Genomic DNA, 20,899 nt, shown 5'->3' with positions numbered 1-20,899 from the left:
CATGTCCACTTTTGAAGAGGGCTTCCAACACGTCCAACTTTTAAGAGGGCGCCGTAAGTACAAAACGGCCTGGGACTTTCCGTCTTTGTTCATTCATTACAACTTTCCGCCAAGTACAATACCAAGGACAGTACAAATAATAATCCAAAACGGCCTGGGACTTTCCGTCTTTGTTCATTCATTACAACTTTCCGCCAAGTACAATACCAAGGACAGTACAAATAATAATCCACCAACTTGAGTGGTTTAAATGCACATATTGCATGATATCCGATTTAATCGTAGACCATGTATTTTCGTAGTAATTTATTTACGGACACGAATCAGAAGTGGTGCGACCGAACCGGAGTGAGGAAAGGGGAGTTAGACTACCTAAATAAGGAATATAATTTTAGTACCTCTTTCGAAGAAATAAAAAATAAAAATGAAATGTTGTTGCAGTAGTCCTTTCACGCCAAGGTGTATAACCGGATTTCGAGAACTATTAGAACCCACATATATGAATTTATGGATTTTCAAAGCATTGTTGTATACTGACCCCCATATTCGAGGCAGATGAGATTGCAAAGGAGGATACAGCGTTTTCTTAATCGATCGTGTGTATGCCAATGTACTTGATTACTTAAAGAGAAAGATCTCAAGCAGGAAAGGAGTGGACTGAAGTGCGGGGCTGCAAGATCATGTGAAAATCCTACGAAATCTCATATCTCCTAAGAGAGAATCCGAAAGGCTAACAATTGGCATACTAATTGGGCACTGTTTTTTGGTGTTACACTTTTTTAAGTTAGGCCTCGTCAATATCAGGAGATTTCGGAGGTGCGAGCTGACGGAATAAACGGCTGAAACTACACATTCTGAGCTCGTGTCCTGCATTTGCTAGGTCCATGCCCCCGGAGCTAGGGTGGCAGAGGCACCTTACATCGAGCTAGCAAATAAGCTATTCCATAAGTCCTGGTACCTTGTTGGGGTTTTCATAATGTACACATTCAGTCTTTGTAGACCGGTCAGTTCATCGTAACCGAACATTGCTTTAAAAAGTTGATGCTTTTTACTCTGCAGTTTGTTTCTAACTTAAATATTCAAGTATCGGAAATTACAACGCTGTTCAAATAAAGAAGCTGACAGTTTTTCATTGCACCATACATGCTCAAGGGCACTCAGTGTTTCCCAAGCAATGTAAGGAAGTTAATTAAAAGAAAATGAATGTCTAAAAGTGATATACCTGGATTGTTAAGTATCCACCAATATACACATGTTCTATACCAATACACACACACATTTTTAATTGAAAGAGATAAATCGAAGCTTTAGAGAGGGGGGATATCAATTCAAATTAAAAAGTGGAAAGTCAATATAATATTTCATAATATTCTTCATTCAAAGGTCACTACTACCACAATTTGATTTTAACTATAATATGCTAGTATGTATAAGTATATTGCATATTTTAGATACAAATACATTCTTATGCTTATTTATTAGGGAGGGACAAAAAACACATTGCATTTTGCCCTTCTGATGAGGTCAAAATATTTTTCAGTATAACCCAAATAACGACCTGTAAAAATGTAAGCTTTTTATATTCAGCTGTACTTGTACATAGTGTATTATAACTTCGGTTGGATAACGGTTGGTTGTTCAGGTATAAAGGAATCGATATAGATATAGAAATCCATATACCAAAATCATCAGTATCGGAAAAAAATTGATTAAGCCATGTCCGTCCGTCCCTCTGTGTGACCATTAACATGAAAACTTGAGCAAATATTAAGGTATCTTCACCAAATTAAATATACGGGCTTATCTGCACTCAGAATAGATTTTTATGAGCGAAATCGGACGACCGCTCCCACTTTTTCGATATCGAAAATGGAAAAATGAGATAATTCAAAAGCGAATGAATTTGGTAGTTGGATTGGTTGTAGGACAGAAAACATAAATTATAAAAAAAAGCTGAATATGGGCGTGGCAACACCAACATTTAGAAGAAAAAAATTTGTAAATTTAGTAAGCCGTAATAGCCGTATATACTTAGTGAAGATAATCAAACTCGGTTAAGAGCACGTCCACTTCTCCTAAAGGTCTAACCTTAACAAAGTTTTAAATAACTCTATGGTATTGTGACGAATATTAGTATCATTAAGCTGCTACTAAATAAATGCACAACAACAATAAAGCAGCCACTCTTATGTAGAAAGCGACGAAGAGATATCTCACACACACAAATATGTAGTCATCAGCCGAAGTAGATACTCACACATACATGTATATAGCTGGAAACTAACCACGCATGAGATACAACAATTCTAGAAGGCGAAACATCTAGACCTTTGGAAAAATATGCGGACTAGACAACAGATAGTATAAAAGCAGTGCAAGCTGAGGAATTACTATTCAGTTTTGATTTAAATACGCTATTGGTTGTGAAGTATAATTGTGAAGTACTACCCCCAAAGTAATCTAAATAAAGACCAGTTTGCAATACTGAATATTGGAGTGATTTATTCAACAGTTTAGCGATTCGAACGTTAGCAGAAGGTGCATAAATATCAGGAATCTCCAGAATTTGTTACAGTATTTAACTATATTTGACGGAGATTTTACCTCAGTAGTGATATGGTTGATCTAAGAACAAAATTTAAACAATTTTTGAGAATGGGCGTGAACAACCCCTATTTTTGTCACTCTTTCCAAAACACTTTTAATGCCATAAGTCGAACAAATATCTCCCAGTCCGAATGAAATTTGGCATATTTACCCGCTCATGTTCTTTAGTGTTAGCGTCTGTATCCTTTTTGCTTCTTTTGAACGAAACAGACGTTAGAATAGAACCACATAATTATTATTACGTAGCCTTACAACACTTCTCACCACACAAAGCAAACAATAACAAGGTTTCAAGTGCACAGCTGGGTATGCAATGTTTGGTTTCACCCGAACTTGTACTTTCTTACTTGTTTTTTTACGTTTAGAGGGTGGCGTTACATGAGGTCAATGACCAAAAGTTCAATTGAAGGTATGACCACTTCAAATAGCCTTAAGAACAATTGGTCTTAAAACCACTCTAAATTTTCACAAGGTCCATTAACTTTCTAATCTTCCTTAATTTGACTTTGTAGCCATTTAGAAAACTTCATTTGTCCTTGTAACTATTTCGGAAAAAAGACGCTTAACTGAATTTGTTTTTATTTCAAAGTAATCCTCACCTCCCCAGTTTTTAATCATATATTGTACTTTAATCAATAATAAAAAATGACGCGATTTTTGATACAAATTTTCCTTAATCTTTAAGTTTCCCAACGCGAGTATCAGCGTTTTTATGGCTCACCCTCATGGTATCAAATACACAACGGATGTAATGGCGTTATAAGCGGACCGACGAAATTCTTCATGAACCCCTCCAAATAAATAAGTGCTAATAGTTGCTACCAATTAGCTTGTAATCGAGTGTACAATCACAAGGTCCTACCTCGGCAAGATACAAGCGCTATCTAAACCCATTCCATCTTATGGATAATGGCATCCATTTGCACGAAAGTGAGCACAAAAACTCACTCTTTCAGTTTTCCGCCAGCGAAAGGCACCTGCTTTGTCAAACATTTATTAATCAGGTATATCCGCACAACTGCGAGATGTATTCAAGCCCTCCTTTTACCTCCCGCTGAAAAATCAATTGCAAAATGTATGCTTAGCTTAGAAAAGGTATATAGGCCGGTCAGAACTTGGCCACAAAGTGTTCGAAAGCTAAATAGACCAAATTACTTCGAAGTGAATTTTTTATTTCCAACTGCGGCGTAGAAGAAACTGCACTGCTCCATTGAGTATGCTTTCTTATCAACTTCGCCAAAAGTGAACTTCTCTCGCATTTGAGGTGAAAACACAGCCCTGCGAGTCTCCTACTAGGGGGCCAATCCTAAGGACAGGAGCTAAAAGTTATATAAAAAATATCCACGATACAGTATATACATATGACAACTGAGTTCGCTTGCTCCCTGCAGTACAATTTTTAATAACGGTCGTGATAGAGTCGCGCAATTGATAAACAGCGTTCACATTCCGCAGGTGATACTTTAAGTTGAATAAGTTCTTCTTATCACCGAATGGGACCAAAATACAAAAAGAGACCGCCGTATACAAAATTTGAAATAAAAAAACGGTTTCTCTCTTTATTCGACGGAAAAATATATAATAAAAACAAAAATCAAGTAAGGAGGACTAAGTTCGGGTTCAACCGAACATTGCATACTCATCTGCCAACTACAGCTCACAAAACTTTTAAATTACCTTCGTTTAAAACTAGGCGGCGCCACGCCCATTATCCAAAATTTTATTAATTTTCTATTCTGCGTCATTAGGTCAATCCACCTACCAAGTTTCATCGGTTTATCCATCTTTGGAAATTTTCGATATCGAAAAAGTCGGCATGGTTATATTCCGATTTCGTTCATTTTAAATAGCGATCTGATATGAGTGCCCAGGAACTTGCATACCAAATTTCATTAAGATACCTCAAAAGTTACTCAAATTATCGATTTACCCACAGATGGACGAACAGACGGACGGACGGACATGGCTAAATTAATCATTTTAATACATAGTAGTCTATATCTATCTCGATTAGTTTATGCCGTTACGGGCTACCGTTATGCGAACAAAATTAATACACTCTGTGAACACTGCTCAGCTGAGTATAACAAAAAAAACCGTCATTCAACAGTTGTTAATATAGTGTTATATGTGGAGATTGAAAACAAAATAGTTGACCTTATGGCCGCTCGAGGAAAAAGAGCAGAATTTATGACCATTTTAGAAAATGAGGATTGTCGCAGTGTATATATAATGTTGAGTTCGTAACCATTTAAAATTTGACGTTGTATCCATTTCACGGGATCCTTACGTCAGTTGACTTTGTGGCCATTTGAATTGGTCATAAGGCCAGTTGACGTTATGCTCGCTGGCCAAATGTCACCCCTCAGTTTAAAATGGTTTGTTGCGACTTTAGTTTTTCCTCACAAAGTGTATGGGAAATTTTCAAGTTTTTATAAAAACGAGGCGTGCTTTTATGCTTTTATGTGTAAAATGGCGTAAATAGCTTAAAAAGTAGCTAAGAACCAATGCCTATTGGCAAAGTGATGATAATGCGACGTGATTTGTTTCGAGAAAAATGTCTGTGCTGCTTCTCACTACAATCTAATTCATTTATGTAGTTGACTGCAAAAAATATAATAAAAATTAGAAAATGTGCCTCCAAAGAAATAACTGAAACTACAGGCGACTCATTTCCGCCTATGCAACCGTCAAACTATTTCTAAAAATTATAATAGGAATTATGGATCTAACGAGTACTATTTGTCGCTCTTTCAGATACATATGTCATCAATCCGACCCACCATTTCTGAGCTATTATGAGTATCGATAAGATCGTAAAACATAATCTGGGCCCTGATCTTAAGTGTTTCAAAGTAATTTTTTACATTGGATTTGATGAGATTATTGCTAGATGTCTGAAAATATTAAATAACTTATCTCTAACTTCGGCATAAAACCCTAGTACATAACGTTTTTAATTGTAATGCAAGGTTAGGTTTAACTGGCCGGCAATAAAGGCGTTTGTAGTGCTAATAAAAAATGTTGAGTTTATACAAATGCAAATAACGTTAAGCTTAAGAGTGCAGAGCCTCCAAATTCCAACCTTGGCTAACGCTGAAACTCCATCGTCTAAAATATCTAACACAGTACGCTGAAAAGTATTCAACATTAAGTACCAAGGAATAACGGCCTGACTTCTAAACTTTTACATAGGACGTAGGCGATATTCCTTATGACCACGATTGATCTCTTCTTCAAGTCATGCAGCTCATTTTCCGTTGAATTCACGGCTTCCTTCAACTTTTTGATTGTTTTCATTACATTACATTACCGTCGCTTAGCGAAGGGCTCATAATCACATATAATCTCCGGGTCAGTGTTGGTTCCCTCTTCTCTATGATAAACATCTGGATGCTGGTATTTTACATGGAGGTCTAAATAAACGAAGAGTTCCTCCAACACGATGTCGGTGGACGGTGCTTTTGTGGCTGTCGTTGGTGCAACCGGCTGCAGGAACGAGCACCCAGTACCAGTTGGCACTTCATCGTCAGCCTCCCCAAAAGTTTTTGGAGTAGCCCCGTTCTTGAATCGATTTCCTTTTTTCACTTTTTTAACCGCCTCTAAATGCCAATCGCAAATCTACAAAGGGTTATTTACTACTTGAGAAATTTCATATTACATGCCAGAACCCATACTCTTTTCGTTCTGTTTCTTGGAATTCGTGGAACATCGTTACCTGTACCGAAGTACACCCGGTTATGCAGCATTGTCGCTTAGGCTTAGGTATTTTGCGCAACCAATATAAAAGTTTCTTATCAAATATCAACATAAATCAGATCTTCTATCAATCAGTTAAAACTTGCAGCTTGCGCTGCCATCTGGCGTATGGTAGCAACTGCCGTTAATGCAGTGCAAATATTCACAAAGTGCCATAGTACAAATAGATTTCTTGTTGTTTATTTTTAACAAATTATTTTAATAAAGTATAGCTAAACAAAAGCACTAGGACGAAAATTGCCCAAAGCTCGCTAATAGCCCGAATCTCCATCTTTACAACCAAAACCATATTTATAGATTTTGATACCAAATAAGAGCGAAAAAGAGACCTGTACATAAAAACAGCAATTGGAAATAATATATATGATTGTTCCAGAGCTCTAATCCTTAGCACCCATGCCCATAGATATATACATATATTCCTATAGGAAATCGAACGGCCCACAAAAGAGGTCTGAAAATGTTATTAAATAACTCGACTCATTTAGTAGTTGTTCGAGTTTAAATCTCAACATCAAATAGTTTATGATTTCCTGTACATTTTGTATGGAAAAGCTAAAGTAACAAAATTAAAAGCTGTAATTTTTAGAGGTTATCTTTTAAGATATCCTGAACAATGTAGTGAAAAACACTATGATGGAAAAAAATTTGTTCATGTCCACCCTAATATACATATATATGTATATGTGTAAGTGCTAGATAGAATTTCTACACACCCACATCTTTTATGGTGCTACTTTTACTTTTTTTTTCTCATTTTTCGCATTTTCTTTTCATCGTTAACCATTCAAGTTCACTTTTTTGTACTTTTATTACAGTTGGTATCGTGAGGGCAGCACCGTGCCATTACAATCGTACATTCTTAAAGGCGGCTCCAAGAATCACTACACAAATGCTACATTACAAATATTACCAAGACGCGCTGATGATGGCGCCAAATACAAATGCGTCGTTTGGAATCGTGCCATGACCGAGGGTCATACACTGGAGACAACTGTCACGCTAAATGTGAACTGTAAGTAGGCAATGAAATAAATTGCTTTTACGCCCGCTTACAAATACATACAAATAAATAAACGGTACATTCAGGTTCAAGTGTTTGTGAAATTTACAATTACGTACTTACAATAGATAAATGTTAAAAAGATTTTTTTAAACAGTAAAAAAGAAGGTTGTCGTTGGTAACGTGTAACAACAAATAAACTACAAAATTATGCAATGGTATATTCTTACCACTATTGGGCATAGCGAAGTGGAGTCATTGAGTTTTAGCTGAAATCATAGGAAAGCAGGAACGTATATTAGATGTTGGGTTTTTTAGGAATTTAATTAGAAAAAAATGAAAGCTAATTGTAAGCTTATTATCAAACAAAATTTAATAGATTTTAAATAAAGAAAATTTCTTACCAATTATGAGCTTTTTTAACACACTTATATTTGCCTCACTTGTATGTATGCTTGTTTGTAACACTCTAAGCCAGGCGCACAAAGGAGAGTTAGACCCTTCAAGCGGCAATTATTGAAGACACGCGGCAGTGGTTAAATAACTCACTACAAAGCGCGTTGTGCTTAATAGCGCAGACAGGAACCTCTGCGTTACGGTGCTATCAACATCAAATATTTAAGTGGATTTTGTATACTAAAACTGCACCATATTTCCGTGTTTTTTAGTTTTTATACTCAGCGTGCTTTGCACACAGAGTATATTAACTTTGATTGGATAACGGTTGGTTGTACAGGTATAAAGGATTCGAGATAGACATAGACTTCCATATATCAAAATCATCAGTGTCGAAAAAAAAATTGATTGAGCCGTGTCCGTCCGTCTGTCCCTTAACACGATAACTTGAGCAAATATTGAGATATCTTCACCAAATTTGGTACACGAGCTTACCTGGACCCAGGATAGAGTGGTATGGAGAATGAGCGAAATCGAATGATAACCACGCCCACTTTTTATATACATAACATATTGGAAAACACAAAAAACATGATTATTTAGTAAATAATACACCTGGAATGTTGAAATTTGACGTGTGGACTGATATTGAGACTCTTGATAAAAATTTGAAAATTTTTTTAAATGGGCGTGGCACCGCCCACTTGTGATAAAATCAATTTTACAAATATTATTAATAATAAATCAAAAATCGTTAAACCTATCGTAACAAGATTCGCCGGAGAGGTTGCCTTTACTAAATACTTTATACAAAAGATTTTTAAAAGGGTCGTGGACGAATAAAATAAGCTATATCTTTGCAAAAAAGAGCTTTATATCAATGGTATTTCATTTCCCAAGTGGACTTATACCAAGAGATAGGAAAAACTTCAAATTTAACAAAATGGGCGTGTCACCGCCCTTTATGACTAAGCAATTCTCTATGTTTCGGGAGCCATAACTCGAAGAAAAATTAACGGGTCGTAATAAAATTGTTTACACAAATTTTCCTTATAATAGAAAATATTTCTAGTAAAAATGGACGGGATCGGATAAAGCCCACGGCAACTTAGATATAAAACAAGTTTGAAAGGGTCGTTGACTAGAATAATAAGCTACAACTTAGACAAGAATAGTTTTGAATCAACGATATTTCACTTATCAAGTTTTATTGTAAGAGGAAATGGGGAGACATTTTTATAAACGGGTGTTGCCAATTTTTATGTCGAAAAGTAATTTATCTGAAATGAAATGTGCAATTGAAGCTCGCGCTGAGTATATATTATTCGGCTACGACCGAACTTAGACACCTTTAATTGTTTTAGACTATATTTTTTATTTCTATACAAATTTTAGCTTAACACAAACAAAGAAAGGAGTGCTTTTGCAGCTTTTATAATCATAACATTCATAGTCCCTACAAGGCGTATTGAAAATTGTCGGAAATTCCGACAAGGCAAGATTCAGACAAACCAATATACAGACAAAATACCGGCAGATAAATTGGCATTAATAATAGTAGAACATATATCAAATCGCTCAAATTTCAATTTGTTTCATTTAAACCCTTCTGTCTTTTTGGACTAACCCCCAGCGATTTGGGGGCTTAGGGAGAATACGCGACAGGTATATCTTTCGTAATAGGCGACTAAAATACCCGAGTGATTCAAGGGTTGTGTAGCTCAACCCTTTCAATGAGTTGCCAGCGCAATTTATAACTTCTGTAAACTTATTGTTAAGCTCACATACTTGTAGAGAATCATGTGTCTTAAGCAGCCGGGGTTATGGTGACCCCAAATTCCTCATGGAACAAGGTAGCAGGGACGGAACGACCTAAAAGGTTTAATGTGGTCATATTCAATAGTTCCCGAAATGGTTGGGCTTGTACCTTAATGGGTTTGTTGCCGGAACGTACCGGACCTACACTCTGCAATGGATCTTCTAAGCGATAAAACTTCTCAAAATTGTTTGAGTAATAACAACAACAACAACAGCATATACCAAAAGGATAACTCGTCAATAACGGTAAGGTTAGGTTAAACTGGCAGGTCCATGAGGATCTCACATAGACTGAATGGGTATGTAGTGTTACCAGAAGTTTTTTTTAACGACCACACTGAAAACGCTTATCAAAAACCAAGACCTATGTTATAAAATAACTCTGCCCTCTTGACAAACACTAGAAGCTTCCTTGGACTTAAGCCACTTGCTGCTTCTAGATCTGACAGCTTTATCACTCCTAAGAGCTGGAGTGGTAGCCTGGCAAGCGCAGGGCACGAGCACAGAACGCGCTGGATCGTTTCCTCCTCCAACCCGCACTTCCAACATCTGCGATCACTGAACAAGCCTAGTTTAAAGGTATGTGACGCTAGAAGGCATGTGACGCCAGAAGGCAGTGTCCAGTTAGAATACTCGTCATGAGTCTACAGTCCTCTCGTTTTAATGATAGAAGCAACTTAGTTAGTCTAAGGTTGTAACACCTACACATAATCTTCGACACTTTACAGCCCCGTGCTTGAACCCATGCTCACCCACCTTCATTTAATTTCGCCCAGTCTAATTGGGTAGTCTACGGAGCGAGCTTCAAAATATGCTCTCTTTTTAGCGAGCTCATCTGCTTTTTCATTCCCATCTATTCCCATATGCCCTGCGACCCAATATAGATGTATGCTTCTCCCTGTCCCGATTCTCTTCAGAGACTGCTTACACTCTCACACGCATTTAGATGATGTGCTATGCGAGATTATTGCCTTAATTGCTGCTTGACTACAATATAAAGTTAGGTTATCCGGCAGCCTGTAGGATCTATTTATCTCCATATCAGCACAGTATACCACAGACCCTACTCCTTCCATTATTTTGGAACCATTTGTCTACACATGTATCGCCTCGTCCACCATTTGAGCACCCTTGCGCTACCGTCCACCTCTATTGTGGCCTTAAGATCTCCCTCGAAGCGCAGGTAGGGAATCAGGTAGTATGTTCGTCTTGTGATTGATGACGCTATACTACGATGGCCGTATGGTCGGCGCTCTACAGGTGAAATATGCAGAATGGCATACAGTGCAGTTGTCGGGGTAGTTTCCATGGCTCTCATTATGCTCAGCATTGACAGTCTGCATACCCCTCTAAGTTTTTGAGGTGAGTTGGTTTTTGTCTATAACGGTTGCTAAAGATAACAAACTATTAACATGGTTTCAGTTTTGAGTTTAAGTCTTTCCTTTCTTTTCCTCTTATTTTTTTAATCCTTGCCTTTCCTTCATTTTTTTTCCTCCACTTACCGACATGATGCCTTCACTAACGTTCAATAGTCCCCCATACAGCATACCACTAGCAATCATTACGCTTACAATTGCGCTTACGCTTACGTTTTGGATTACTTACAAAGCGCGTGACTTCCAAATACTACACTTACTTACATATAGCTAACATTCCGAGTTTCCGCGGTTTACAACTCAATAAAGCCATCTGAATAATTTTATGTTTGGGGAAAACTGGGGATTCTTAAGGCAATGCTTATTTCACACTGTTCTGTTTTGTTCTTTGACTGGAACTCTACCTATTTATACAAGCGCAATGTATACAAGATGGTACTACTGAAGAGGCAGGCGAAAAAAATAATATGATATAATATAATATAATAATAATATAACAACATATAAATGCGATGAAATTTGTTTTATATAGAGGTTTATGTGCTTCTCTTCTTTTAGAGTAAAATGCAGTGATTTTTTTTAAAACATAACGAATTTGCCGAAATGAAAATAATCAAGAAAGGCCGGGACTGTCTTCGGCTGTGCCGAAGACTTCGTACCTTTCAGAAAAGTGGGCTGAATAATAATATTATCCCATTGATAATATCCATATAATCGGCTGTATAAGATACGAAATATATAGCGAAGAGATGTACATACATACCTAAGCGATTGATTAAAAAACAATTACCGATCTCTATGAATTTTTCGGACAACAACATATCCTATATACATAAGCATTTGGTGAAATTAGGAGCTTCTAACTGTTAAAAGGTTGTAGAAATTGCGAAAAGTTTCTTATCTGATCAATCGGTTGTAGGGGACATATGCTATATATACGACCGAACTCTTCAAAATTTCTAAACAACTATACTTGCTATATACGAAAGCGTATGGTGAAATTTGAAGGTTCTAGCTGTTTAAATGGGGCAGAAATTACGAAAAGTTCCTTATCTGGATAATCGGTTGTATGGGATACATACCATATATAAGACCGGTCTCTATGATTTTTTCAGACAATAATATATGCTATATACGTGAGCGTTTCGTGAAATTTGAAGCTTCTTGCTGTTAAAATTGTACGGCAATTATGAAAAGTTTCTGATCTGAAATGGTATATATCTGTACGTGATACATACGATATATACCACCTATCTATACAATTTTTTCAGACAACAATATGTAAGCATGAGGTGAAATTTAAAGCGTCTAGCTGTTCGAATCGGACAGTATTTACGAAAAGCTTTTTATCGGAACAACCGGTTGTGGGAGATATATGCTATATATACAACTGATCTCATTCATTGTTTCAGACAACAATATATACAATATACGAAACCACATGGTGAAGTTTGAAGCTTCAATCTGATAAATTGCGGATCACAAAAATTTTCTCTTCTGAAAAATCGGTTGTATGGGTGATATGTGCTATAGTGGTCCGATCCGGCCAGTTTCGACAAATGTTTAATCGGACACTTAAATATAACCGCTCACCAAATTTTGTCAAGATACACTGAAAGAATTGGGGCTAGTTAAATCAACAAATCGGTTCTGTTGTTCTTGACTTAAGGGAGATTCGGTGAAATTGATCGAATTATGGTTAATTCGACCGAGTTCTTTGTCAATCGAACAAATTAATTTAGTCATTTCAACAGAAGAGAAATTAGAAGAAAATTTTCCTACGCGGGGTCGCCCCTCGGCACTTTTCGGCTAGCACTCCGAGTGTATTTCTTCCATGAAAAGATCTCAGTGAAAACTAATCTGCCTTGCAAATGCCGCAACATAGGTACTTTCGTACAAAGCTGTCGCAACAACTTTTTTTTTTAATTTATCTTCTAAAGCGGTCAATTACGAATCAACGATTTGTGAGCAATTGATTCAACATCTTGTTGCGATGGATAAAAATTGACAGAAATTTCGGTTGGATTGACCCATATTTCGGTTGATTTTACCAGTATTTTTCTTTCAGTGTATCTCAAAAATTTAGTGACTAGTTTGCATACAAACAAACAGACGGGCATGGCAAAATCAACTCAGCTCTACATCTTGAACTTAAATGACTTTCAAATTTGAGATTCGTGTCAAAATTAATATACCATTTCATTTTCATGAAAGGTATAAAAAGTTTCAGCTGCAAGATAAACCTACGGTTTTGTTAGGTCTGTAGGCTTTTCCAATAACCGTTTCTAATAATCGACTACCATTATAAATCCGATTTCAAACAGTCGGAAGCTTAAATCAATCAGAAGTTCTCACGTATCTGAACCGAGGCTGTGTTACATCCCTCATGCAAGCGGCATTCGCCAATGGCTGAGCAATTGAGGGTTACGTATATGCAGTGGTGTTATCGTAGATATTTTTCGTGACATTACTTCAATTTCCCATTGAACTCTTTTTTTAAGAGTAGAAAACCAAATTAAAATGCAATTATTAATTTCTAAAAACTATTTCTTACAAAAGATTCTTGAAAATAACTATAAAGAAAGATAAATGAAAAGCTCATTACACAGAATACTCTAATCTTAAATTTTAACTTAACCAACTTGTGCAAATAAACAACTGCCTGCGTGACAGAAATTCAAATAATAATTTACATCGAAAACCTCAACAAAGCAACACGTGGAAATTAAATTGATTACGTAAAACAAACTAAGCCTAACTAAAGGAAAATTGACCAATACGGGTATGCAAACTCAAGAAAAGTAAATTTTAATATAAAATAAACCACAAGAAAATCTACAAGTATTTGCACTGATTGTGAAGAGCCACTACAAACAAAAAAGGACAATTGAGTGACAAAGAACAAATTTCCAGAAGTGAATATGCTGTGCGGTGCGTGTGTGCTTATTGAAAGCAAAGGTACAAAAATTACAAAAAAATATATATTATTTCCCTTTGTTTGATTGTAACAAAAATATATATGGCTTATATATAACTATATGTATATATATGTTGTTTTACCTACAGATTGCACAAGCAAAGTAATATTTTTGAGTGCTCTTAAAAATATGTTTATTTTATATGACAAATTTTATTATGCAAAAATATCTTTGAGACATACGTGATAATACTGAAAAAATATGATAATACTGGACAATCTCAAAAAGTTTGCATTTAATAAGCATACCATACATTTTGTGAAGCATATGTGTAGCCAAGTATGGATAGATATAGCATATGTATGTATGGCCATGCATCAGTACGTATGTATGTGCTGTGACGTAAGAATATTTTATATTTCTACGACTTTGAGATATGGTCATTCATCATGGTGTGCTAAACCAAATGCAATCATAGTGGCATGCAAAAGTGCTTTAACAAGAGAACCGAATTTAAAGTACTTCAGGTAGTCGAAATCAGGGCTGCATACAGGTTTGTGCAGAATCGGTTCATAAACGAATCCATTCGGTATATAGGGGCGGTGAACAACACAATACACAAAAACACTCTTATTACTTTCTTTATATTAGGTTGTTTGAATGTTTGCCCGCTTTTCATACAAATTTGCAATTGACTTTTAAGTAACTTCTCATTGAGTTACAAACGTGAAACACACAAAACGGAGAGAACTTTTGGATTAACTTTTATGTAAGTTTTCATTGAGATACAACTGTAAAACTTCACAGAAAGGATAAGACGCCGAGAGAGTTTAAGAAAAGGAGAAACAATTCTGCTAGGTGGCGCACGGATCGAAATATTTAGATAATAATTTGGAAATTTTATGTTTTGAAATCGATCTTAAAGTAACTTCTCATTGAGCTCCATGAAACATCAGAGACAGTTACGACACCGTGACAAAGGACCAAAAGGAGAAAAAACTTCCATTATGTGGCGCACGATTCGAAATAATTAGATAAGAATTTCAAAATTTTCAAACCAGCTTTTAAGTAGCTTCTCGATGAGCTAGAGACTATAAATTTCAAACTTAATCCAGAGTTCGATGACAGCCGATGACCGATATAAAAAAATATTCACTAGGGGGCGCACGGGATGAGATATTTAGAAAAATCGTACGAAACGGAAGGAATTTTTGGATTGCTTTTATGTAAGTTCTCATTGAGATACAACTGTAAAACTTTACAGATAGGATAAGACGCCGAGAACGTTTAAGAAAAGAAATTCTGTTAGGTGGAGCACGGATCGAAATTTTTAGATAAGAATTTGGAAATTTTGTGTTTTGAGATCGATCTTAAAGTAAATTCTCATTGAGCTACAAACATGAAACCTCAGAGGCAGTTAAGACACCGTGACAAATGAGCAAAGGGAGAAAAAAATTCTCCTAGCTGGCGCACGGATCGAAAAAATTAGATAATTATTTGGAAATTTGAAACCGGGTTTTAAGTAACTTCTCGATAAGCTAGAGGCTAAACATTTAGAGTTTAATTCAGAGGCCGATTACACAATACAAAAAGTGTCGCTAGGGGGTGCACGGACTGAGATATTTAAAAAAAAATCAAGCTACAAGCGAAAATTTAACAGATAGGTTAAGACACCGAGAAAATGTTAGAATAGGAGAAAATAAAAATTAAATAAAAAAATTTTAAGCACTTCCTTTATATAAATTGACAAAAGTCAGTGAAAAATGTCTCCTTATATAAAGACATATTCTCACTAAACTTTGATTTATAAATTTTGGCATAGAAATTGGCAAAATGTTTATGAGAAGTGAAAATATAAAGGTGGAGCGCAATTGATTGACTAATAATATCTCCTTTCCTACCAACTTTCCGATCCAAGTAATGTTCGCTCCACAAAAATATCCCGTGTGCTGGCGAAAACAATACATGTGATAAGATATATGTAGGTACAATAAAAATAGGAGGACATCGATCAGACGTAAAATGTAAAAAATCTGGAAATTCACAAAACACGGCACTAGCGACCCACTGTGCGGAGAGCGGCCACCGTCCAGATTTTGAAGCTGTGAGCATATTACAGAGCGAAAAGAATTTTAATAAAAGGTACACATTGAAAATGCTACATATTACAAATACACCATCAAATAAGAGACTAAATTACAAAGTCAACGTAGAAAACTGTGCACACATATATCGACACTCAGTAGACGCTTGGAAGCTCAGTCCAAAATTGTATGGCTAACTAAGCAATTGCGAATAAAATTTATATTTGAACTCATATATGTATGTATATATGTTATTTCTATTTGTTCAATATATTTATTAAAAATGCTGTTGTACAATATTTGTTGTAGCCCCTGAAGACGATCTCCGAAGGAGATTAAAATATATCAGGAAAAAAATAAAAACTTTGCGTTTTTTAATACACCGGACCTCGAGCCAGGTTTTACAAATTATGTTCTATAGGAATCAATAGGTCTCTCAAGAAATACATATTTCTCCAATTGGTTTTAACTCTTTTATAACCTGGCGGAAAATGTTTATAAATATTGATAAAGAATATGTTAAGAGAACTAAAACTTATATGATAGTTTGAGAGTCACAATAACTAAGCAACGCAAAACACCTGCGATGAAAAGGTAGCCACAGACCGCTTCATGAACCGGTACATATCGTTACATTTCTAAGGTTTTTTGCAGCTTTGCTAACATATGTAAGTTATGAAGGATTACTACAAATAGAAGAACATGGCTTACCACTTTTTTGAATTTGTTGAAAATATATTTATCGCAAAGTTATTGCGTGTTAACAAAAATTTATGGATTTTCCACCGATATATCTGAATTGATGTGTTTTCGAAAAGTTGCTGATTTTATATCGAAAAATTCTCGGTTATTCATACTAACAGACTACTGCTAAGCTCACGCTGCACGATTTCAAAGTTATTGATCATATTGTAACGAATGTTAGCAGCACTGAGCGATGCTATCGTCTCTAAGCCGATGCTAAGCAGGGACGTGAATTCACATCCATAGATCAATCACTATGTATCTACATAAACGAAACAATAATTTCGTCTACACATATGTACCATGTACGTATACGAGCAGCGGAGAGTCAATGCACAAACACATGCATATATCTGAGATACTCCTATAAGTATGCAATGAGAAAAACTATAAAATTGTGCAATTGTAGTTACAGCTGAGAAGTTTGAGAGCTGCCGGACTAGTAGATTCTGGAAGCGCCTAGAAGATGCCAACGTTGAAATCCAAGAGTATAAAAGGTGGCAATTGTAGAGGCGCTGGAGTTCAGTTTGATTTGAGTTATCAAGCAGTTTCGACTAAGACGCTATCTAGCGAGCAAGAGCAGTATTATTTTGAATAGTAGAGTTTCATTTGAGCTATCAATCAGTTTGGTTATTAAGCAAGCTATTCGTTGCACAGTTTTAGTGTTATTGTGAAGTACTTTAATAAAGGCCATTTTGCATTATTACAAATTGGAGTTATTTATTCAACAGTTTAGTGATTCGAACTAAGCAGAAGATTGCAAATAAGAAGATTTGCAAGTAAAATCGTTACAATATGTATGTGTTTTCAAAGCTTTTCTTGAAAAAGCATATCTCGATGCGAGGTTCTACTTTCTACAAATCTACTGCTGCTGTCCTTTTGATATTGTAACTAATTTTGGGAATTTCATCTTATTTGCAACCTTCTGCTAACATTCGAATCACTAAGCTATTGAATAAATAACTCCAATATTTATTAGACTACTTTCACAATAACACTTCTACTTCTCGACAGATAGCGTGCTTAAATCAAACTGATTCCTGATTCTCAGCTTTACCTCCTTTTATACTCTGTGATTTCCTCGTTCGCATACTTCTAGGCGTTTCTAGAATTTAACTTAGTTACCAGCTTTAAAATTCCCAGCTACAACTGCAGATGCACGTTATAGCTTCTCATATGCGCGTGTATATGTGAGTGATACTTGCACAAATTATTGCCTTACTTTTGTGAGCATCTCAGATAAGATATATGCATGTATTTGTGCGTTTCTCTTAGCTGCGTGTACGTACATATGTGTAGACATAATGATTGATTCGTTTATGTAGATACACGTGACTGTCTGCTTTGTTGTTGCTGTGGCTTTATTTACTTAGTGTCAGATTAGTGATGTGATATATTTGTTTTTATCATTATCATGGCTTGGTGTTTGTATATGGTCAGACTTGGGAGTCAAACACGCGTCTTTAATGTATTCTCCAAAACTGAAAGCTTTATTTTAAATCATTCGTTACACAAGTTATAACTAAAACTAAAAGGGAAGTTAAATGAAAACTCTCTAAAATATAAGTCTTTCATTAGCACGGTTCTTATTCTCTTACTTTTATAAAAACTTAAATATAAGTGGTTCGACTAGACTTGAAAATCACGTTCCCTAGGAATATCTCTGGGCAAGTTTATTTTCTGCTACAAAAACGCAACCGTTGTTAAAAGGACTCATGAACACTGGCTATAGTAACTATTTTAGCTTGTATAACAATATCAATTGCGAAAGAACAAATAATTCTATGTGCATACACACATACATACATATATGCAGTGCAATAAGTTCTTATCTCAAAATACGCCAAATGCGACAAGAATTTATAAACGAGTAACAACTCATAACATAAATTTCATATACAATAGTGAGAAGTAAATTTAGTAGTTTATCCCAGCAACTGCGATGACAACAACTAGGCTCAATGCTGTATAGAATTTGCAATTTCCTTAGCAGGCAGTGGGTTAAGGGCAGAAAGAGTTAAGTAAAGAAGGAAGAGAACAAGAAATGTAAAACTTTAACCAGAAATCAGAAAATAATACGCATAGTTATGGTTCATGGGCACGAGCATATGCTCACAGATACATATGTAACTATATACGTAAACAATATTTTTTTTTTTTGTGTTTTTTCTTGTAACTACATACATGGCTGAGCTTGTAGATAACATGTTGTCATGCAGGCGTGCCTCCGCCTGTTTTTATGAAACATACAAATACTTTTATGTGTGTGTGTTGATAAATGTATGGTGTAGGTTTTTCATAATTCCTAACTTTATTGTTAGTTATAGTTAGTGAGTAACTATGCAACTTACTTATATTGTGCATATTTACTTTGTTGCTTTATACCAACAAGTGAATGCATACTAGAGATATACGCCGCCGATAAACGCCGGCGCCGCCGCCGATAAGGGTCGTTTTTCGCACGCCGCTGCCGAATGTCAAAAATATCGGTGCGGCGGCGGCCTCCGGCGCGGTACTATATTTTTTACTCGTATAGGACTGTTTAGGCCATTTATTGGTCAAGTCGAAAATTGGTCGGATATGGTCGAAAGTGGTATTAACGGATGTGCATCACTGTAAGTTATAAAAAACTAATTGCGAAATTTAACTCTTTCTAACTGTTCAAAAGTTATTTAAAAAACAGGCATTTTCGATGTCACGGACTTTGCATTACTCAATTCATCAAGTTATTAAAACAAGACACTAAAAGAAACGTTATATAATAAATTTATATAATCACTTTGCATATTTTTTCCATAAAAACAGAAATTACCTAAGGCGTTTCAAATTGTTTTCAAGTTGTTAAAAAAAGCAAAAAAAGTGCGGATTTTTTTTTAAATTTTATATTGCGATTGGCCGAAAGAATAAGCGAAATCTGTGATGCAAGTCCTTTAGTAGGTTCTAGAGGCACAAACACTCCTTTGAAATGTTTTTTACCTCATACTGAAGCTATGCGGTCATCCATAATGAGCTCTTATATCATTAGGCCGGAAAACAGCAGTAAACATCATTTAACTTAAAAGTCTGCGAGATCTTGAGGCAAAAACCTCGGATCTTTCCGAAATGGCCAACACGTTGATTTCCTTAAATACATACAAGCAAACGCTTTCATAAATAAAATTTTTTTAAATCGAAAAATCAAGCTTTTTAAAGCATGAACACCGGCGTACGCCGGCGCGCCGCACAGGCCGCCGCCGCTTGTATATAATAGAGCCTGCGCCGCCGCCGCCGATTAAGTGATCGGCGTAAACCTCTACTGCATACATATGCATGTACGTATTTACATTGTACAATTATACGCGCATATGTATGTAGTATGCGCAGCAGCTCATTTCCGAAAAAAATCACTGGTATCAAATACTTCTGCCGATCACATCAAGAGCAAGTTACTTAGAAACGTTGTTATATTTGAGTAGCCAAAGCGGTGACCACAACCGTAACCATAACAATAACCAGTACCTAAAATCAAAACCATAACCGTATGGTATTCATACCCATATTAAGGGTGGCCAAGGCGGTGATAGCGACCCATTTCCGTGACCACAACCTAAGTCGTAAGCATAACCATAATTAAACGAAGTAAGGACGGGACTGTCTTCGGCTGTGCCAAAGACTTCATACCTTTCATGAATGGGGCTGATCAATAATCGTATCCCGTTCGTAATCTCCAAATAATCGGATATATAAGATAAGAAATATATAGTGAACAGATGTACATACCTAAACGATTTTTAAGATAAATATAAAATAAAAAATGGCAAAAAACCCCCTTATCTGAACGATCGGTTGTATGGGATATATATTATATATAGCTCCGATCGAAATGATTTTTACAGAAAATCTTCTATGATATAATAGAATATACATCACTAAGTTTAACGTTTTTATATTGGAAACTAAGAAAGAAATGGCCACAAATCTTTATATCAGAATGATCGGTTGTATGGGATATATATTATATAAAGCTCCGATCAAAATGATTTTTTTTCATGAAATCTTCTATGATATAATAGAATAAATATCACCAAGTTTAACGTTTTTATATTGTAAATTAAGGGACAAATTGCCAAAAATCTTTCTATCTGAACGATCGGTTGTATGGGATATTACTATATATAGCTCCAATCAAAGTGATTTTTTCCGGATATCGTCTAT

The 20,899-nt window shown here is 35.8% G+C and overlaps 1 protein-coding gene across 4 annotated transcripts in view; it reads left to right on the top strand.

Moving 5' to 3' along the window:
- fred (friend of echinoid) overlaps positions 1 to 20,899 on the top strand; it is an 804,301-nt gene that overhangs the window by 621,871 nt on the left and 161,531 nt on the right. For all 4 annotated transcript variants that reach the window (XM_067767197.1, XM_067767196.1, XM_067767195.1 and 1 more), the window contains exon 5: positions 7,185 to 7,381. In XM_067767197.1, the coding sequence (XP_067623298.1) occupies positions 7,185 to 7,381 (197 nt within the window). The remainder of the gene's footprint in view (positions 1 to 7,184; positions 7,382 to 20,899) is intronic.

This window comes from Eurosta solidaginis, chromosome 2, assembly GCF_040869045.1.
Source record: "Eurosta solidaginis isolate ZX-2024a chromosome 2, ASM4086904v1, whole genome shotgun sequence".
In the NCBI taxonomy this organism is placed as follows: domain Eukaryota; kingdom Metazoa; phylum Arthropoda; class Insecta; order Diptera; family Tephritidae; genus Eurosta; species Eurosta solidaginis.
Note: the sequence above shows the minus strand (reverse complement) of the source record. Positions and strands in the feature narration are given on the sequence as shown.